The sequence below is a fragment of the Chrysemys picta genome, chromosome 2 (genome assembly GCF_011386835.1).
Source record: "Chrysemys picta bellii isolate R12L10 chromosome 2, ASM1138683v2, whole genome shotgun sequence".
NCBI lineage: Eukaryota > Metazoa > Chordata > Testudines > Emydidae > Chrysemys > Chrysemys picta.
The window spans coordinates 117,173,805-117,196,459 of NC_088792.1; the positions used below are offsets into that span (position 1 = coordinate 117,173,805).

Consider the following 22,655-nt stretch of genomic DNA (forward strand, 5'->3'; position numbering starts at 1 on the left):
TCAAACTTCATCTCAAAATCAAATATCAGTCAGGGCTTATCATGGAATACTGGTGTAATGTGCTTTCTGTACACTTAATAAGGGAACCATCACATTTTGCACCAGCTATAATGTGGGACTATGCCCATAAGAAATATAGAATGTCCTGCAACAAACAACCTGAGATGACAAAGTATGAACCACAATGATGAAACCCACATCTGAAAAAAAAGGATGCAAACTCTTTGTTGAGTACAGGAGATGAGACACTTGGCAACCTCTACTCCCAGAGTATTCAGTAGAAACTGGAGCTACAAAAAGAAATCCAGGTGAAGACTTTGGAAACAAATGACAGACAATCTTGCTAATAGGGGGTGATGATATAATTGTCATAATTTCTGAGGTGGCTTCTCCTCTGCTTACAACCACTATCTCAGTCTTGCCTGTGTTGAAACTCAGCCTTCCAACTCTCACCCACTCCTTGCTGTTAAGATGCTGAATAGCTCATTCCAATGAACCAGTGGAGTTGGAAGAGACAGAAACAAAAGGTGAGTGTTAGTACACTGAAGAGACTGCAACCCAGACCTTTCTTACCAACTCCCGTAATGGCCTCATACTTCACTGAGCAAGAAAGAATAATTGCACAATCCCGAATGAAAGCACCTTTGGGAAAGACAAGTAATTGTTTGCCCAATACCACCCTGTGGGACCTCTCAAAGAAAGGAACAGAACCACTCAACAGCAACACCGCCAACCTCTATTAGGTTCTAAAGATGCATCAATACCACCTTATGAACAATGATATTCAAGGCAGCTGATGGATCTAAAAGAATCACTATGAACATCTTGTTTTCATCCATCATCAGCGGAGCAAGCAATACCACCAATGTAGTTCTTGGTAAGTTCTTGGTAACTAGAACCAAAATACACCCAATGGGAATGAAACAGGCCATTTCCTTAAATCCCCTAAAACAAGTCATCAATAACCAAGAAACTGGTCCAATGCTAGCCGGCAATCTGTAAATCACTTGGAAAAGGCAATAATCAAAGAATGAAACACTAACTGTACAAAAAGATAATACAAACTAGAATTAGAATTATTCTTTATCAGAGGGCAGGTCTACACTACTGCTTAAATCGATCTAACTTAAAAAAAAAAAAAAAAAAAAAAAAAAAGCCAGCCCCTTGAGCAATGCAAGTTACAGCACCATAAGCACTGTCCACACTGGCGCTGTGTTGGCAGGAGATGCTCTCCCCCAACATAGCTTCTGCCTCTTGCAGAGGTGGAGTAATTATACCAACAGGACAGCGCTCTCCCGTCGGCATAGAGCGTCTTCACCAGACACGCTACAGCGGCACAGCTACACCGATGTAGCGCTTCTAGTGTAGACCTGCCCTTATACAAAGTATCTGCCAAAGAATTATGGAGACGCTAATAGCAGCTCTCTAGTTAAAGCGGAGCTGAAATTTCCACATACAGCACATATTTCATTTATGTCATAGAACATCACGATCATTTAACATAAGTCAAAGCGTCTCCAAAGGGCACCATCACCTTTTGGTCATTAATGAACTAATCTAGATTTAAACAAATCATCTAGAGTTCTCTAAAATAAGTTCTTCTCAACCTGTTTTTCTGAATGTTATCTCCTTGTAGCACTGAATTGCATACCACAGTAAGTTTATCAGTAGTACACATTCTTCGTCTGCAATAATCTTAGCAGTTGCCCTAGGACAGCGAGACAGATATATACGGAGTATAGAGTATAATCCCACTCCTACTAACAGAATGTAAAAGTGTGATGAATTATCTATAAGTAAATTACATGTTAGAAGCCTGACTGACGAACTAATTTCACTTAAAAATCTGACTCAAATTAAAGTTTTTTATTGAAAATGTTTTGAAATAACCATATCCTTATCACTTCACCTTGAATTCGGTGACTGATTTGTACTCATTTGCTGCTATTTTGTCCTTCATAGTGCCAAAATCCATGGGATGTTTTATTATCATGGAATATCCAGGAGCAATGGCATCCGTGACTGGAAAAGCAAAAAACCCATGAGGATCTTTCCTAAAAATGGAATAAAAATATGTATAATTATGCTAGGAAACAAAATGATCACTACTCCTTATAACATATCATTTTATGTCATAACATCAATTGTCGCTTAAAAAAAAAAAGTATCTGCTGATATGGGAGAGAGTTTTGACTTGATTTAAGAATATTTAGTCTGTGGGGGAATATTTTTATTAAGGCTGTCGATTAATTACAGTTAACTCAAGCAATAAAAATTAATCACAATTAAAAAAAAATGTATAGCAATTAATCACAGTTTTAATCGCACTATTAAACAATAGAATACCAATTGAAATGTATTAAATATTTTTGGATGTTTTTCTGCATTTTTAAATATATTATTTCAATTACAACACAGTATACAAAGATGACAGTGCTCACTTTATATTATTTTTGATTACACATATTTGCACTATAAAAATGGCAAAGAAATAGTATTTTGCGATTCACCTCATACAAGTACTGTAGTGCAATCTCTATCGTGTAAGTGCAACTTACAAATGTAGATTTTTATTTGTTACATAACTGCACTCAAAAACAAAGTCTTGTAAACCTTTAAAGCCTACAAGTCCACTTAGTCCAACTTCTTGTTCAGCCAATCACTAAGAGAAACGAGCTTATTTACATTTACAGGAGATAATGCTGCCTGCTTCTAATTTAGAACGTCACCTGAAAGTGAGAACAGGCGTTCGCATGGCACTTTTGTAGCTGGCATTGCAAGGTATTTATGTGCCAGTTATGCTAAACATTCGTATGCTCCTTCATTCTTCGGCCACCATTCCAGAGGACATGCTTCCATGCTGATGATGCTTGTTAAAAAAATAATGCATTAATTAAATTTGTGACTGAACTCCTTGGGGGAGAATTGTATGTCTCCTTATTCTGTTTTGCCCGCATTCTGCCATATGTTTCATGTTATAGCAGTCTCGGATGATGACCCAGCACATGTTCGTTTTAAGAACACTTTCACTGCAGATTTGACAAAACGCAAAGAAGGTACCAAAGTGAGATTTCTAAAGATAGCTACAGCACTCGACCCAAGGTTTTAGAATCTGAAATGCCTTCCAAAATCTGATCGGGGTGTGGAGCATGCTTTCAGAAGTCTTAAAAGAGCAACACTCCAATGCGGAAACTACAGAACCCGAACCACCAAAAAGAGAAAATCAACCTTTCTGCTGGCGGCATCAGACTGAGATGATGAAAATGAACATGCGTTGGTCCGCACTGCTCTGGATGGTTATTGAGTAGAACATGTTATCAGCATTGACGCATGTCCTCTGGACTGGTGGTTGAAGCATGAAGGGACATATGAATCTTTAGTGCATCTGGCACATAAATATCTTGCAAAGAATACAATAATGCCATGCAAATGCCTGTTCTCACTTTCAGGTGACATTGTAAATAGGAAACTGGCATTATCTCCCATAAATGTAAACAAACTCATTTCTCTTAGCAGTTGGCTGAACAAGAAGTAGGACTAAGTGGATTTGTAGGCTCTAAAGTTTTACATGGTTTTGTTTCTGAATGCAGTCTTTTTGTACATAATTCTACATTTGTAAGTTCAACTTTCATGATAAATAGATTGCACTACAGTACTTGTATTAGGTGAATTGAAAAATATGATTTTTTTACAGTGCAAATATTTGTAATCAAAAATAAATATAAAGTGAGCACAGTACACTTTGTATTGTGTTGTAACTGAAATCAATGTATTTGAAAATGTAGAAAATATCCAAAACTATTTAAATAAATGATATTCTATTATTGTTTAACAGTGTGATTAATCGTAATTAATTTTTTTAATCGCTTGACAGCCCTAATTTTTATTTATAAGCCAGTGCTTGAAATTGTTTGTTTATTGATTAATTGTTTGTTTATTGATTTACTGGTATACATTTTGCATTTAAATCTGTATTAGTTTCCCTTAAATAACAAAAGATCAGTAGAAATTGTGGTCACTCAATACCTTGCAGGATTAACTCTTGTTTTCATCTTTTTGATTAGGATTTTTCTTCTTTTTTACTAAAGCAGTTAATTAAGAGTGGTGTTCCTGATTAACTAGTTTTAGAATAGCTGATTAATAGTCTCAAATTAAGTTTATAGGTTTTTTGTTGTTGTTTTTTTTTTATATATAAAGGGAGAAAAAATAGGTTCTACTAGTGATTTTTCAAAGACTTGGACTATACGCAGCTGATAACTTACAAAAAATTATAAAATGAAAAAACCTCTCCCAACCAGTGAGTTAACAGCCAATTAATTATATGAACTTTTATTTGAATCAGACAGATAGAGAATAAATCATAAGATTTTATCAGAGATTATTCCATTTTATGGAACAAACGTTTGCAGTTGGTTTCCAATCCCTAAAATAAGTAATTAATGTACTTAAAGTGCCCTAGAGCAAAAATCAAATTACTAATGATAGCAGAAACTTTTAGTTCCTACTTTTCTAAATGCAATTAATCTTGAATAGTTTCTCTTACTGGGTCCAATAAGGTAGCAATGGTGGTAAACCAAATTATAAATCAGTCTGAAATGATTCATCCCAAAATGAAGACCAAATTAGAAGGTTCTAAAGCAGCATGTTAATAAGCATCAGTTACCATCTACACAGCTGTCTATATAATATGCAGACCTACCTTTGCAACTGACGAAGGAAATGCTCTAATAATTGTTGGATGGGTGTGCTCTCATTTTCAGCTGCAATTTGAGAGAGTGAAAAATACTTATAAAGTTCAGTCAAATGACAGTATTTACTTCAGAACAAAGTTCATGTTTTATACACCTCTACCCCAATATAACGCTGTCTTCGGGAGCCAAAAAATCTTACTGCGTTATAGGTGAAACCGCGTTATATCGAACTTGCTTTGATCCGCTGGAGTGCGCAGCGCCCCCCCTCCTCCCCCGAGCACTGGTTTACCATGTTATATCCGAATTTGTGTTATATCGGGGGAGAGGTGTACCTAACTGAGTCTTTCATACATAGCCCTGTGGCTCAAACTCGCTCCAGAAGCCAATAAGCCTTGCATTTCAAAGGCAGCAAAAGCACATACAATAAATCTATTCCTGATATGCAATAAAGCTTTATTTCCTTATATGTTAGTTATTTAATTATATTAAATGAGAAATGTTCATGCAGCATAGAAGTAAAAGAAATACATACACTATGGTGCCTACAGCAACATAATCGTCCATGACACACAACCTGCCTATTTTATGGCAAGTATTTAACAAGGAGTAATATATTCCGGCATCTGTTTAACAAGAAAATGATTTCCTATGTGACTGCTGACTGTGCAGATATTGCTGCAGAAGTGCTGATTTCTGCATTTCCTGACTTCATTTTATCAGTGCAACCTTAGTGTTCCATTTACAAAAATTTTTGCATTAGTTTTCCTAAGTTTTGGGTTAATTTTTAAAAAATAAAGACAAAGAACAAACAATTAATTACTGTACAGACGAATCTATCAAGTGCACACTGATCCCTTAACGGTTGTGCACTTCAAGGAGAGTGCACAGATTTAGCAGTTGCAAGAATTAAACAAGCAATATTCTGAAATCTCCTGGAAAGCAGATTAAGGCCCATTTATCACCTGATAACAGAGACCCTCTTCCCCTTTCCTCAACCAGAACAGGAAGGACAAGTGAAATGTTTGGGGAAGCCACATCTCTAGATAGGTGAAAAAGAGCAGCCCACAGGACACATTTCACAGTCATCTGTTTCAAATTTGCCAGGCTTTCAATGCCCCAGTGTGTTCAGAGGCAGTAAATGTGAATGACCTGTAGGATTATGGCTCATTCTGACAGTGGGTTCACACCCTCCATTTAGGGAGCACCCATAACTTGCAAATTCCTCAAGATTGATTTGCTCAGTTGATAAGTATAGTTCCCATCTTTGGTTTGCCCTGTCAACAAGCAGCGTTCTAATCTTATGAAGATTGAAATGAAGCCTGCTAATTTTCATACAAGTCCAGATTTCTGCTAGACATTTACTGAAGTATCTTTCAAGGAAGTAGCCTAAGAGAAGTTAACATGGCACTCAGGAGTGAGATTCCTTTGTCCTGAAAATTTTTGTTAGTAAAGGATTTCAAAGAATTTAGAAGTCTGAAGGAATTAAAAAAAGAATGGCTTATAAAAATTGTCTAAATTTAATATTGAGCATTGGCTCCAGGATCTGATGGAATTTGTACAGTGAGACGGGATAAACACACGCATTGCGGGTACATGCACCAGCTGCCTGTTGGCACCTGAAAGGTTTTAAGGTGTTATAAGCCAAAATTAACAACATAGTGACTTAGGACCTGTGTACTTGAGAGCCTGCCACAAATAATATCAGGAAGGTGCTTGAGCTGAAGTTTGACAATTTAGAAAAGAAAGCTTGCTGCTGGCGAGGCAGTCTCCCTTGCCTGTGGATTTGCTCCTGTACTGGTCCAAAATAGTGTAAATTTTCTGACACTTAGGGCATACTGCAAAGACCAATTTTTGCACAGGACATTGAGGGAAGGGTATGGTGTAGAGGTGGAAGAGGAACTTGGGGAAAGCTTATGGACAGGGATTTAGTTATGTTTTCTGCTGAATCACTGCTTTGGTGTGGAATCTCTGGCTCTTTTGCTCATTTTTGCATTTTATTATTGTAGGTTATATTTTAATGTCATGTCAGGAAGTTAGAGAAATGCACAGGTGTCCTTTATATGTTCAATCAAAATAATTACATGTAGCTGCAGATCACCTTATTCTGGTGCACATACCGCAAACAGAAATACTGGAATGACACTTAAATATCCTTTTTATACTTCAAACAGGCAAATGAACTCTGATGTGAACTTGTGGAGAAGTAACTGAAAATTTACTTCTAACTGGCACCTGGGAATGTACCCATCAAACCCCAAAGGTGGTAAGAGGAATAACTGCTTTTCATGCAGTATCTTTCCAACCTGGAAAAGTCCACTGAAATCCAGGGATTTCACCAGAAATCGGTATATTCTGCTTGAAAGCTTAATACCCTGGTATATTATCAGAAGTATTATTTTAACACTCAGTTATGAACAATTTTAAAGAACATATTAGGAAATTTAAATTTTCCAGGTTTCCCATCTAGTCTTGGTCACTTACCTGGCTGAGTTCTACAAGCTCTGACTGGGCGATCTGGAGGTGGCTCAACTTCCACTTTTTTCCCAGGATCAAAGTCATCCGTTTCTCCCTCAGTGTCACACTGCTCTTTCTCCCTCTTTCTCTTCTTTTCTTCCTAATATAGCAAGGATAGGAGATAGTTAAAAGAAGATATTCACAAAGGGCAGTTCAGGTTCAAATAAAATATTCTCATACAAAAACCTTTTATTAAAATAATACTAAGTATCCAAGTGACACCAATGAAAGTCAAGAAATGTAAAGACAAATATACACTTTCTTCAAATCCCTGGGGGGGAAAAAACCAGACTCCTAGTGCTGAACTGTAAGACGGACAATAATGGTTTAAAGCACAACCTTATACATACTTTCTTTAAAATGATTTCTGTTACTTACAATAACTGTTTGCAAATCATTTCCATTTCTGTATCTATTCAGCTACTTTTTTTGGTTGATAGTTCCTATGCTTCTGCTGAAAAAATGGCATTAAAATGTATACAAATAATTGCACAATGAAAGAGCCCAGTTAACTGTAAAGTTCTGTAAGTCCTAACTGGTCAGCTGTGATGCTTCATCTTATAGTTACTATGAATGAAGTAAGAAGCACGTAACTTTGCCCTGTTCACTGCACATTTACAGTATGGTGCAGTAAGTACACTGAAACTCAAACTCCACAGTAGAGCAACTACAAATGCTTTGCAAGATTGGCGATATTTGACAGATCTTCTCCTGTAAGCCTCCATAGCATGTGAACAATCTTGTATTGAATTAGGCGGCCTCACTCCATTTTTTACTACAGTGCTTACCGATGCACGCTCAGCACAGCCCTCTGTCATTTACAACATTTGGATACATCACTGTTAAAAGGTTCTATAATTTTAGACTACTGCACATCTGCTAGTTATGAAGGTTTGAAAATCGTGACTTAGAAAAGTAAAATAAAAATCATCATAGGACACAGCAACACACTTTTCTTCCCTAATGTCTGTTATTCTGTCCAATTTCAGTTTTTTAGTCCCAGGTAACTAGTGGTAATAGAGATGTTCAAAAATACATTGCAAAAATGTTTCCACAACAGAAACCATTTTTTCCAGTGCCTCGTTCTCAAGAATTTCTGACCCATTTTTGATCAGATCAAACTTTCCAGAAAAATTCACTCTTAGGCAGAAAACAAACGTTGAAGATAATTCAAGTCACCTTGCCTAATGCACTACTGGAAGGTGTTCAGATACTACAGGGATGAAGGCCCTATAAGAATCTAAGGAGAATAGAACTGAAAGGTGAAAGATTCAAAAAGATTTTAGCAAATAAAAGAAGAATGCTTAGACACTATTTAACTACAGATGTCACTAACTTCACACCTGTTTATGGAATACAGGTCAGTCTCATCTTGTATAACATAATACAGCTTTCAGTAGCACAAGTCTGGGAAAGCCACATTATTTACAACTAGCAAAGAAACAAGTGGGAAATGCAGGTTATTGCAAATGAGGGCCAATAAAATCTTTATATCACACCAAACCATGGACTTTTTGTATATTATAAAAGAGCTATTTTAGGAATGCTTTAGGGCATTTTACAAAATGTTATACTTTTTTTTTTTTTAATCCCTCTCCTTTTGGTAAAGCCAAGCGGCTTAGTTATCAAGGGTATCTGTGCAAGTCTCAAAGGGAGCCATAGAAGCCTTTAAATACTATCTAAAATAGATTTTTTATACCTAAGGATGTTAGTTTTGAAGACTGACATGTCAGGAACTTCCAGGACAAGAATCACATGTTGGGTTCAGTTCAGAAGCTGGGACTCTCCCCTTCTCAATGTAATAAAGCACCTGTTTTTAACTCCAATGAGATGTAACATATCAGATTTTAAAAATGCAACATTTTCAATTGTAGACAAGCCGTCATGAAGACTGATTAGTGGGTAATACAGTAAAAGAGTTATAATAAAATCATTTATTACATTGTTCTGCAAATTATCTTATGAATACCTTCCATATATGTGAAGAGCACACAGACGTTTCACAAGTTGTAAGAACACACCCTTCCTGTTGTCTCAGGGAACATTAAGATACTGGGAGCCTCTGGAAGGGTAATTAAATCTAAGGACTGTTAGCTGACCACATCACATATTTTGGCTAAGAACAGGGAGAACAGCAGTCACTAGGACCCAAACCACACAGGTAGGCTTGGAAGGATGAGACTTTTAATCGGTAAATATTTGTAAATGTTGATTTCATCATAGACAAACAAACCAACAGAAAAAAAGTCCATAAAAATAATTGAAATTTGCACACAAAGAAAAAATATGCAGCTTGAGGAATTAGACTCTAATAACAATATTTACTTTGTATATTTTGACATGTGATGTTGACAATTTATGTTTTAGCAGGTTTCAGAGTGGTAGCTGTGTTAGTCTGTATCAGCAAAAAGAACAAGGAGTACTTGTGGCACCTTAGAGACTAACAAATTTATTTGGGCATAAGCTTTTGTGGGCTAAAACCAACTTCACCTTGGGTTTTAGCCCACGAAAATTTATGCCCAAATAAATTTGTTAGTCTCTAAGGTGACACAAATACACCTTGCTCTTTATGTTTTAACAGTTTATAAAGTTTTAACTTTCTGAATCTCAATGTCTACTGTCATTAAATAGTTATTGTCTGACTCCTCCCATAATTTCCTATAAGTGTGAAAATTTAAATGGATAAAAATTGAAAAAATGGTGAAAAAATAAACATTGATATCTGTCAAAACTATAAAACATACTGAATTCTGCCAAGCCCACGTATAGGGCTTTGTAGATCAATAAACATCTTGAACTGCCCTCAGATGTTAACAGGGAGACAATGCAGTATCTGAAACAGTGGTGTTTCACATATCCTGCACAACATTGTGCTAAGCAAGAGGGTAGTCTTATTCTGCACCAACTGAAGTGGTCTTTAGAGATAGTCCCACATACAACATGTTAACTCATCCGACATGGAGGTGACAAATGCATAGATGACTATGGCAAGTGAAGAAACTGAAAAATAGTTACACCAGTTGTAGAGGACTTCAATGGGGCTACTCATAGGAGTAAATTTAAAAACACATGCATAAGCATTTGCATAATTAGAGACAGAGGGATTATAAAATTTAGTTCTACTCCAACTTCTAAATGCAATTAATTTGGTGAAATACAGCCCTCACTTTTGTTTTTTAAGAAGACAGAAAATTTGGACAAAACGCAAAAAAAGGGCGGGGTTTTTTTTTTTTTTTTTTTTAAGAGCGAGATGAAAATATTCAAAAAGGACCCTCATTGGATTAGAAGTGGGGGAAGGAAGAAATAATACTGCTATGTTTTAGTTATTCCTCTCAGTCAACTGTATCTTAAACTGAAATGTGTATTTTCATGTAAGAGACACTTTTCAGATATGACAAGCAAATGTGAAAAGAATTTGTACCCCTGCATTCTTGAGTCATTGTTTACCTTTCTCTTCCTTCTCTCTTCGTCATCAAGATGTTTTTCTTTTTCTTTCTCAGACTTCTTTTTCTTTTTCTTCTTCTTTTCTTTGTGTCGCTCTCGCTCATGGTCTGACCTGTCATCGTAATAACTTGAATCGTGCCCTGATCCTGAGAGTTCAGTGACCTCACTTCCTCCAACTTTAAGCACTAGCTTCAAGGGCTTTTCCAGGGGCTTATCCACGTAATCTAAATTAAAACATAGTAAAAAAATTCATAAACACACAAAAAAGTTACACAGTAAACAATAATAGTTTTCAGACAGTAGCATTCTACTGAAAATTCCATTTACAAACTAGTGTATAGTGTAATTACTGTGAAATGTATATGTATATGAAGAAGTATACAAAAGAAAAAATCCTAAATTGACAGGTGAGGAAGAAAACAGCTGTCCTAAACAGTCAAAAATATTGGTTTCCTTAAATTTAACTTTATTTTCCTGTATAATAAGGATTCAAAAAAATCATAAACTCCTATGTTCTAGAAAACATCAGAAAAATTGTGTAATTGGGTACCAATCCTGAAAACACATTCACACATGCTTAGCTTTACTCACTTGAGTAAGGTAAAGTACAGGTATAAATGTTTGCAGGATCCAGGAATAACAGTTTCTAAAGTAAGAATCTCCACAATTCATTGTCTGACAAGAAATTAAATCCATCTTTTATATTAAAAATAAATATTGTGGCAACTATTTACAGACTTTTTTTAAATCAGCATTTCAACTATTTGCTTAAGTAATTTCCTCTTGAACCACTAAGGAGCCAACATTTCATTATTCCTTTTTCTACTATTGATACCTGTCCCATAAATTATAACTTTCTAACAAATAAACTATGTTCATGTGAGGCCAAAAGAATTGAAAACATTTTTAAAGAACCAAGACTGTAAACTGCAGTTATTCGATTCTTTATCAGATTAATTCAATTCACCATCTTATTTAAAGTGATTCAGGACAGCAGAAATGAAAATGGTTCAGTTAATAACACAAGAGAGAACTGGATAAAAAAGACTGGTGTCAGAATAGTTTATATATCCTTAGCTTGTGCATTCCAGAGTTTTTATGGCTGTATTCAATAGTCCATCTTCTCTTGAATTACACGTAATCATAACTCTAACATTTATGAAGTTTTTTTAGTTTTGAATTACTTGAAATCGATGACTTAAAAATAAAAAAAACTAATATTTTGTTTTTAAAAATGAACTTATTTAACATTAAATTTAAAACTATGATTATCTATATTAGGGCCTAAACTTACTATCTTATATTAATTTAAAATTAAATAAAATTAATATTAGGCAGTACATGTTTGCTACCGGAGTTTTAAAGAAAGTCGAACTCCTGAACTGCTGGAAGTGATTGGCTAAGCACCTAGAACCAGAGTTTACTGAAGTGCTAAACCAGCTTTTGACAGCAAATATCCTTTTCTGCAGGTGCCAAGAGAATATTTTCATTTCAGTTTATTCAACTAGTTCAGTTAAATGACTAGTTCACTCAAACTTGAGAAACCAACTGGGAACTGAAAAAGCAGGAAAGCTTGTGTTCCTCTTCCAATCTATGAAAAAAGCTAAGGCCTTGTCTACACTGCCAAGTTTTCTCACCAAAAATTGCCTTTTGGCGACAAAACAGCAAGAGCGTACACACTACAACAGGACTTTTGTCACGAAAAACGCCCAGTTTTGGCGACAAAAAACTTCCACTCCAGGAGAGACTTTTGTCTTTTCCCTTCCCTTTATTGTGGGCAAAGAGCCAGTGTAGACACTGCTGATTGTTTTGTCAACAGAACAGGCTTCCGCCAGTATCCCACAATGCCTGCCCTGATTGAAAGAAGAACAGGAGTACTTGTGGCACCTTAGAGACTAACAAATTTATTAGAGCATAAGCTTTCGTGGACTACAGCCCACTTCTTCGGTATGCATCCACAAGTACTCCTGTTCTTTTTGCGGATACAGACTAACACGGCTGCTACTCTGAAACCTGCCGATTGCTCCGCTCAGTGTTTTGATCTCTGCTGCCCTGCAGGCATGCGCCCCTCCCCTTTCAAAGCTCCGGGAATTATCTGTGTGCTGCTCCGAAACGGAGAGCAAATCACTGGAATGCTCCTGTTCTGCCCTGAAGTAGGAACACAGCAGCACGCAGACTGCTGCTGCAGGTGGAGGGGAACAGATTGCTGTGCTGCTTTGCCATTCCTTAACATGGAGAGCTCACATATTCATGATGCTACTCTCGGCAGCTGAGGGGGCTGTGAGAGAACTAGGAGAGAATCCCAAGATGTGCAGCGATCAGCTCTTCCTTCCCACAATGCTGCACTGTGGGATACATACCCATGGTGCATTGCTCACCCTGTTGATTTATGATGGTGTCCCCAATGTGGACGTGATCTGTCGACAGATGGAGCAAGTGTGAACACCCTTTGGTGATTTTTGTTTTGTCGACTTTTAGGTGTCGACATAACCTTTGTCAACAAAACTTGGTAGTATAGACAAACCCTTAGTGTGAGAAGATGAGAACTACTAGGGCTTGTCTACACTTAAAACTCTGCAGCTGTGCCACTGTAGCATTTAAACCTAGACACTACATACGCAGATGGGAAGGTTCTACTATCAACGTAGGTAATCCACCTCCCCAAGAGAGGTAGCTAGGTCGACAGAAGAATTATTCCATTGCCTAGCACTGTCTACATGGGGACTTTCTGTCTACATGTAGATTTTTCACACCCTTGGACTGATGTAGTTAAACCGACCTAATTTTTTACTGTAGACCAGGCCTTACTTATAAAACCTTGAAGAACACAGTGACCAGACACAACCAGCTCAATTTACCAATTACTTCCTTTGTTTAATAAATCAGTCTTAAATGCAAAACATGTTTTAATAAAATAATTACATAATCAGCATATTGAAGACAATGTAAAAAAATAATTTAAAAAATAAGATGTTGCTTTTTTGCGCATTTTAAAATGAATTCCAATATTCATCACAGTACAGCTTATCACAACTCACAAGTAAAAAAATAATTTAATAAATGCAATTCACCATTTTCTAATAGAAGAAATGAAAAAATAAGAATCTGATTAAATGTATGTTAACCTATATAATTGCTTACATATGTATAGATGTAGCATGTTGTCCTAGCTAGCAAAATGAAGTACCAATTTTAGCGCAGAGCTATCTTTAGCTGTAAGTCAACATGTTTTAATGACAGGTTTCAAAGTAGCAGCCGTGTTAGTCTGTATCCGCAAAAAGAACAGGAGTACTTGTGGCACCTTAGAGACTAACAAATTTATTAGAGCATAAGCTTTCGTGGACTACAGCCCACTTCTTCGGATGCATATAGAGTGAAACATATATTGGTAAGACAACTCCCACCTGTTCATGCTCTCTGTATGTGTGTATATATATCTCCTCAATATATGTTTCACTCTATATGCATACTGAAGAAGTGGGCTGTAGTCCACGAAAGCTTATGCTCTAATAAATTTGTTAGTCTCTAAGGTGCCACAAGTACTCATGTTTTAATGGTTACCAACCCATGAGAATCAACATTTCTTTAGAAAACTAACTAAAGTTAAAATGCAAAAACACAATTAAGACAGATGATTTAAACCAAGGTTTCCTGCTTGCTGATTTAAACCATGATTGAAATTGGTGATTTAAACTGCTCGGATTTAAATCAATCTCTCCTTTTCTTCAGGCTCTATCATCAATTAGTGCACCTGTTCTTTTAAATATAACAGTTCAATTTTTTTAAGGGAAACGTTTTCTTTGACAGGTGTATGTAACTCCTCAGCTCCCTGAAGAGTTATGTATGTCATCAAACATAGAGGGAAACTGTGATAAGCACCCAAATACAAAAGACTTTACTTTGCAGTGTTTGTGTTGAACCTAGGATGTTAGAGAGAGAAGGTGGGTGAGGAGAGACTGCAGGGACACTTGCTGATACAGACTAACAGGGCTACCACTCTGAAACCTGTCCCCAAGGAGTGCACGAATGTGATGCTGGGCTCTGGTAGGGTAGGGTGCTGCAGAGCCCTGCTGACTCCTGCGGACCTTGCGGGGCTCTCCCGAGCGCACGTAAGTACATTGCAAGGTACAGCATTAGGGATGAAAGCGACTCGTCGCTTGACTCCGCAGCGTGACGCGAGAGCTGGGCTCGGGGCTAGCGCTGGGGTCTCCAGCCCCGCACGTCGGTTGCTGCTGTTCATGTGGCCGATTCCTGCCCGTCTATTTACAGACGCAAACCGCCCCGGCGAGCAGGGCCGCCGCGCGCAGCGAGGGGACAGCCACAGCACAACGCGCCGCTCGAGCGACCCCAGCTCTCCCGTGTCCCCCCGCGGCGCCGGCCATAAAACAGCGCCGCGAGTCCCCGCCCCCCCGCTGGCAGCGCCGCCCGCGGGCTGAGGAGGCAGCGAAGGGCCCCGCCGCCCCGTGACTCACCGCTGTAGGTGGGGGGCGCGGCGGCCGAGCGCCATTCCGCCTTCTCCGTCTTGTGCTTTTTGTGCTTCTTGCCCATGGTGGCCCCGCCGCGGCCGGAAACAGCCGCCACCACTCAGGTCCCACCGGAAGCGAGTCAGGAGATGCCCTTCCGGGTAAGGGGGTCGGCCGGGAGCATGAACGTCCGGGGCAGGGGGCGGGGTTCCCCTCCCCGCGTTTTTCCAAAAGTAGCGACGGCAGCTGCTTCTCGTGCGCGAGCCGAGCCCAGCCCCTCCTTGCAGCGGCGCGCGGAGCGGTACGTTGGGGGAGCGGGCGGCGGGGGATGGTCCGGGACGGGGACTCCGGTTCCGGCTGCGGGGCGCTCTCCGCGCTGGGCCCCAAGGGGCTCCGTGGAGCCGAGCAGCCCGGGCCGGCGCCTCCCTGGCAGCGGGCAGTGTAGCCCGGCCCGTCCCTACAGCGGCCTGTGCGGTGTCCTCGGGATCCGCCTGTGTCCTCTGCAACCGAGCAGCCCCTGGTGTAGACACAGCATCGGGTTCGCACGTGGTGGTGCCTGGTCGGGTCAGCCCGAGGCGCCCTGCCGGGTAAGGGCGTAACTCAGTTGGCATGAAGGTCCAATAGAGACGCTAATGCAATTAAATAATAGACGACTGTGTCTAACGGCTATAAAGCAGGGGGGGGGCAATATTTTTTTAATGACAGGCTGCAGGACCCGGCCGCCACTGAGCCCGCTGCCGGTCTGGGGTTCAGGGTGCTGTAGGTTGAGGATCCCTGTTCTAGTGTATATTGTGTGTACTGTACTTTATGGTAATTTTCACTATACATGACTTTCCTCTTATGCGCCGACCTTCGAACCTAACCCCTGCGTAAGATGTGACTCCACTGTAGTGTAAAAAAAAAATTGCTTTTGGTGCCCCCAAATCTTGGCGCCGTAGGTGGCCGCCTAGTTCACCTAGTGGTTACACTGACCCTGCCCAGTGGCGCTACAGGCCCTGTGCTGCTCTCAGAAGTAGCTGGCACCACGTCCCTGCGGCCCCCCGGGGGTGGGGGGGGGGCAGAGGGCTCTGTATGTTGCCCTTGTCTCCAGGCACCGCCCCCTGCAGCTCCTATTGGACGGGAACAGGGAACTGTGGCCAATGGGAGCTTTGGCGGAGGTACCTGGGGGTGCGGCAAGGGCAGCACATGCGGAGCCCTCAACCCCGCCTTACCCAGGGACCGCAGCACTTCCTGGAGTGGTGCGGTATGGGGCCAGGGCAGGCAGGCATGCAGGGAGTCTGCCCTGGCCCGCGCCGCTGCCACCTTGGAGCCGCTTTAGATAAGCGGTGCTGGGCCGGAGCCCAAACCCCTCCTGTACCCCAACTCCCTGCCCTGAGCCCCCTCCTGCACTCCGCACCCCTCCTTCACCCCAACCCCGAGCCCCCTCACACACTCGGCACCCCTCCTCTGCCCCAATCCCTTGCCCTGAGCCCCTTCCTGCACACCACACCCCCTCCCACACCCCACACTCCTCCTGCACCTCAACCCCCTGCCCCGGCCCTGCATACAATTTCCACACCCAGATGTGGCCCTCGGCCCAGAGAGTTTGCCCACCCCTGACCTAGTGTCTCATTTGTAAAGCACAGAAGAGTCCACCTCTGCGTTGATTCAGTCTCACTGGGTGATCTATGCTGCATTTTAAAACATTTGGCAGCACATCTACAGGGATAGACCAAGGAGCCCAAGCTCCGACCAGAGCCTGAATATCTACACTGCTGTTTTTAGCCTGAGCACAAGTCTACAGGCTGTAGACTTGGGCTCTGACATTCACTGCTGCGAGTTTTAAACAGCAGTGTAGATGTACTCTCAGTACCGTTCTCAGGTGTTCTCTTGCCAGATGCCATAGTTGGACTGGGCAGGGGCATGTCGTGGTGCTCTGAGTAGAAGTACAGTCAGTGTATGCTTCAGCCACAACTGCTGGGTGAGCTAGGCCTAATTGGTGGACAAAATAATGAGGGGATGGACTGTTTCACCCACTACTCCTTTTTTGGGTCCTTAAAGAAAGAGACTTTGGGTGGAGGAGGGGAAGGAGAGACTTCACCATCTTGGCTGCATCCATAGGCACTAACTCCATGGGTGCTCCGGGGCTGGAGGACCCACGGGGAAAAATTAGTGGGTGCTCTGCACCCACCGGCAGCCAAGCTCCGCCCGCCCCACCTCCTCCTCCTCCATGAGCATGCCGCGTCCCCACTCCTCTGCGTGCCTCCCAGCCCTTCCTGCCTGGTGTGGATTGCCACGGGCACGCGGGGGCGAAAGAAAATGCAGGCCTGTTATTTACCAGGATGCACATGGCAATAGACTATATTGGTAAGGGATGCAAGGAGAGTATGGGTCATGATGCAAACTGCAGACACACACACACAAATTAATCAATTTAAAGTTTTATTGGGGATAATTACAAGGGGTAAGGGAGCAGCGTTTGATTAGCTAATAGAGTTAATGAAACTTAAAAACACACAATGACTAAAATATCTACTAACAATATTTATAAACAAAAATGCAGCATTTAGTAATAACTGATACTTACAAATACAAACCAACGCATAACGACCGGCAAACGTAGACACTCTGTTTGAAACACGTGAGCTGAGAGAGAGGCTTCGAGGTGATCAGGCTCGGTTAGGGGTGTACACAGGATACACAGGATTCATTTTTCTTTTTCCTCTCCCTGCCTGCACATGGCAGGCAGCCCATAAAGTACCAACTATGACATCATAGAAGTGTCATAGGGGACGGGGCCCAAAACCTGTTTGTGTTCGTTTCTGATTGGCACAAGCAAAGTTTACACCAAGTAGGGGAGCAGGTGCCTCAAAGTCTGGCTTCGCCCCCAAAAGGTGAGGAAATGCATATTGCTATAGAATGCGTGCAACACTGAATGACAAAAGAAGAGGCCAGGGCAATACCGGTATGGGCAAGTTTTACAGGATGCAGACAGGAACTCATCTCAACACCTGGCAGCCGGCAAACAGCTGTTTTTGACGGCGTTAGCACGCTCTGGGAAAGAGGGGGAGGAGTGGGAACGTGGCACGCTCAGGGAAGGAGGTGGGGCCGGGGCGGGGATTTGGGTAAGGAGTTGGAATAGGGGCAGGGAAGGGGCGGAGTTGGGTTGGGGACTTCAGGGAAGGGGTTGGAATGGGGGTGGGGAAGAGCCGGGACTGGGGCAGGGCCAGGGGAAAGGGAGGGGTCGAGCACCCACAGCAAAGAGGGAAAGTTGGCGCCTATGGCTACATCCCCACCATCTCCTGGGACCCCAGACCTTCATCCTAATCCTGAGAGATGTCCTGGCTAGACTGGGCCAAAGAGAGAAGCCAGATGACATCAGCCTCTGCTGATTCCAACTGAATCCCGAACACCACCTGGGATGAAATAAGATCAGACTTTAACAAAAGCTCCAGCCCATCTCAACTGACTTCTTTTCTCTTCCCTAATAGGACAGTTGTTACCTTTTTTTTTTATATACCAGCTTACAAGACTCTCAAACAAGGGTAGTTTTCCTTCTAAAATTCCTCTCCAAATAAAGGGAAAGAGGAAAAAAAGTTGTTAAATATGAAACCCTCACTTAATATTTTACATTTCAAATGCTTTAACTTTTTTTTTTCTTTATCTTTAATAAAAGGTTAGAAGAATGTTAACGGTGTGGTTTGCCATGGTACTAAGCAGGCTGAGGTGTCTGTTTCGTGAACCCTGTTTAATACTGTTTAATGTTGGACAGTGACTGGGTTATGCTAATATTTTTAACACCTATATTTCATCTAAACTAATGTAACAGAATAATGAGTTTATAGAGCAGTTTGTAGATGTAAATTCCTGAAAGCTAATGTAATTCATGTAGAGTTGTGGACTGGGGTATAGAAGTTTGTATATGTTTGCCTGAATTTGAGTATTACTGCTTGACTGTTACCCTTCTGAAAACTGCTTGAATTGTTATGTTACGAAACCCTTGTGGTTTTTTAATCTTTCAGTCACATTTTTTTCAATTTATGATAAACAGCCCTTTCCTCTAGAAAGCGTAATAGCCACAGATCCACATTCCCACTGGTGTTCCATAAATATTAACTTGGCCTAATTATTATTAGAATGGGGCAAATACTTTGAAGAGTTGTTAAAACATCAGAATGATAAAGCAAGTGCCATTGGAGGCACTTTTTAAGTAAACACTGTTGTATATTTTCTTTTTAGGAATGAATAAAATGGATGAGGCAGCTGGTGATTTAAAACAGGCACTTCCAAATGTGTGTGATTCTGTGCAGATACATGTAGAAGTTCATCAGAAATCAAACAGGTTTGTTTTATATTGTGACCATTTCAGAGGTATATGAATGAAGTCTAACATACGTCACAAGAACTTAGTAGGTTTTCCAAAACACAAGCTTCATTTCAAAAACGAGTAAAGGTGGTTAAATAAGTGTGCTTACCTATCACACCACCAACAAAACCAATTCACTAAAGGGTAAAAAAAAACTTGCACCACACGTATATTAAACTTCTGATTCTTTTCAAGAAATGTGCATTCTACAAACTTAACTTGGACCTTGGATTTTATTTAATATATTGTTATCTTGATATTACTATCTGAATATTGACATTATTACGATCAACTGCTAAATATCAACTATTAAGGATGTAACTTTTTTCATGAGAATAATATACATATCTAATAACAAAAATCATGACATTGTCAGGGTGGCAAAATTACATATATGTAAACTTACGCGTGAGGCTCATTGTCTAAAGTGTACATATATAATTTGATGGCTTTTTTTCTGGAAGAAGGTTGTTTATTTTTTTAGATTAGATATGATAGTCTATTTATTTTGGGTCAGAGTTAGTTTTATTGTGTTGAAATAGAACTTGGTTGCCAAATAATATGTTGTGTGGTCCATACGATATTTATGCAGTCTATAACTATTCGTTTCCTAGCTTTTAAGTACTTTGGACTTAAAAGTTATGTGACACAACATTGTTGTTTAATAACTTTGAATGTTTTTTGAAACCAAGTGTTTTGGCTTTGGTATTCCAATTTTTACAGCTTTCACTTTTTCTTGTATAGGCAAATTAAGGTTATTTTCATTTTAAATAAAATGGGTTGAACTGGTCATCAGATTATTAAATTAAAGGAGTGAGTAGTGTTGGGCAAGATAATTTCTGGAAACAGACATCCATATTCCCTTAATAGTTCTGAATTAAAAAAAAATTTTTTTTTTAAATCAGTGAAAATGTACTGTCTACAAGGGAGACATCACCTTAGTATGTTTATAAAGGACATGAAAACAGTCATTTGTATGTACAAGCAATACATTATCTTAGTCTCTTTTGCACTGGTTTTTGAAGAATTTTTCTATTCAATGTTGAAGAATTAATGTATGACTTATTTTTCAAGCCTGTGGGATTCACCACGTAAGCCTGTTTGCAACTCGACACAACAGGAATTGTCCTCAGTTTTGTTCATGTGCAGGTCATAGTCCAGGGTCTCTGGCGGATGCTTTCCTTTTGTCCTGGGAAGATAATCTCATGTATGCATCCTCTCTGGCTCTGCTCCTACCCAGAGTGTTGTTAAAAATCAAACAGGGTAATGCTTGCATGATCCTCATAGCACTGGCATGGCCTCACCACCATTGATTTTCCACTCTGCTGATTCTCTCAAGCAGGGCTCCAGAACCAGCCTTGATCTCACAAGACCATGGGCCCCTCCTTCATCACAACCCAGGTGCTCTTAGCCATACAGTGTGGGTGCTCCATCATTTATACTTTGGAGGAGGTCTGTTCAAGGGATATTCTCTAGAATAGCAGAAAACTTACTTCTAGATACACTTACCTGTGAAGTGGAAATTATTTTCTTTGTGGTCTCAACAAAAAAGTATTTGTCTGGTCCAGGCTCCAATATAACATGCGCTGGACTATTTGTTATACCTGAAACAACACAGTCTTCCAATTGGTCCATCAGCGTGTACTTAGCCGCTCACTCTGCTTTTCACCTTCCATTTGATAATTGTCCACTTTTCTCCAATCCTATCTAACTCACGTTTTTGAAGGGTTTGGGCCAAGTTTATATTCCCAAGTAGAGGAGCTTAAACATGGTGTTAACAAAGCTAATGGATCCACCCTTTGAACCTCTGGCTATTTGTTTTTTTGCTGCATCTTTCAGTAACGGTAGCCTTTTTGGTGGCAATTACCTTAGCAAGGAGAGTAGGAGAATTGAGACTCCTGGTGTCTGATCCATCATATACAGTCTCTTACAAGGACAGGGTATACTTACACCTTCATCCAAAGTCCGTCACCAGAGTGGCTTCTCATTTCCACATCAATCAGGCAATGTATTTATCAACTTTCTTTCCTAACTCTCTTACTCATAATGGTGAAGAGAGATGCCACACAGATGTTAGGGGAGTATTTGTATTTTACTTGCATAAGACTAAACCATTTAGGTCATCCTCACAACTGTTCGTAGCAACTGTGCACAGGATGTAGGGCCTTCCAGTCTCATCCCAAAGAACTTTGTTGTGCATTTCCTCCTGTATGTGTTTGTGCTACAATATGGCAGTGTAATTCTGACAAGCAGGGAGCTAACATATTCAACAAGATCGCATGCAGCCTCTGCTGCTTTTCTAGCTAAAGTACCTATACTGGACATTTGTAGAACTTTAACTTGGTCATCAGTACATATTTTTGCATGTCATGGTGCTATTTTTTTTTTAACAGTCTAGAGAGAGTGCCAGATTTGGATGTGTGTGTAGTCCCTCCATCATTATTTGGGTAAACTGTGATCCCACCTTTTGGACTGAAGTGGAATGGATGTGTGGAATCACTGGAAGAAGAAAACATGGTTACTAACCTGTAACTGATGTTCTTTGAGATGTGTTGTGTTGTGTATGATCATTCCATGACCCACCCTCCTTCCCCTCTGTATTGGAGTCTGTCTGGTAAGAAGGAACTCGGGGGAAGAGGGCACGCACTCTGGCCTTTATACCATTGTGTAGCAGCACGAGGCAGCAGAGAGCTCATGAGGTGCCCTGATGGGTACTGCTAAGGGGAAAATCTCAGGTGCTAACTGGGTGTGAATATACCTTACGTGGAATATACATGAAACATAACTCAAAGAACAACAGTTACAGAACAGGTTAGTAGCAGTTTTTCCTCTGGTATATGACCATTAAGTTTCACACACAGAAGTAAACACACATACTTTAAACCTGACTCGTTACTTCTGGGGGAATTCTGTGCCACTGCACATGCAGAATTTGTGCAGAAATGAAGGCGTTTGTGCAGAATTTCCTTTTCCTCCACAGAAATGGGCTGGAAAGCTGCTGGCCGCCACTAGGGTCACTGGACCTGGCAGAGCACAGCTTGCAAATAGAAGACACTGACAGGGGGTGGGGGAGGGAGCTGGAGGGTTCCTGGCAGCTGCAGTTTTTTAGTACACCCTGAAGGAAGTAGGCGGCATGCAGGAATCTCCATACAAGCCCAGGATCCAGCTTCAGGCTGTTGTTCCCTCTGGATTCCAGGG

At 40.5% G+C, this 22,655-nt stretch overlaps 2 protein-coding genes across 9 annotated transcripts in view; one reads left to right on the forward strand and one right to left on the reverse strand.

The window, feature by feature from the left end:
- BRD9 (bromodomain containing 9) overlaps nt 1–15,280 on the reverse strand; it is a 57,180-nt gene extending 41,900 nt beyond the window's left edge. For all 6 annotated transcript variants that reach the window (XM_008169354.4, XM_008169353.4, XM_024106190.3 and 3 more), the window contains exons 1-5: nt 15,122–15,280; nt 10,653–10,873; nt 7,173–7,305; nt 4,700–4,760; nt 1,910–2,054 (exon numbers count right to left, since the gene is read on the reverse strand). In XM_008169354.4, the coding sequence (XP_008167576.2) occupies nt 1,910–2,054; nt 4,700–4,760; nt 7,173–7,305; nt 10,653–10,873; nt 15,122–15,197 (636 nt within the window). In that variant the 5' untranslated portion in view covers nt 15,198–15,280. The remainder of the gene's footprint in view (nt 1–1,909; nt 2,055–4,699; nt 4,761–7,172; nt 7,306–10,652; nt 10,874–15,121) is intronic.
- The window catches only part of TRIP13 (thyroid hormone receptor interactor 13), a 46,327-nt gene continuing 38,943 nt past the window's right edge, over nt 15,272–22,655 (forward strand). The window contains exons 1-2 of one of the 3 annotated variants that reach the window (XM_005296522.4): nt 15,272–15,413; nt 19,331–19,433. In XM_005296522.4, coding sequence (XP_005296579.1) covers nt 19,333–19,433 — 101 coding nt within the window. In that variant the 5' untranslated portion in view covers nt 15,272–15,413; nt 19,331–19,332. Of the gene's footprint in view, nt 15,700–19,330; nt 19,434–22,655 lie in introns of all 3 variants that reach the window. The other 2 variants (XR_010598478.1, XM_024106193.3) reach the window with 2 other exon arrangements.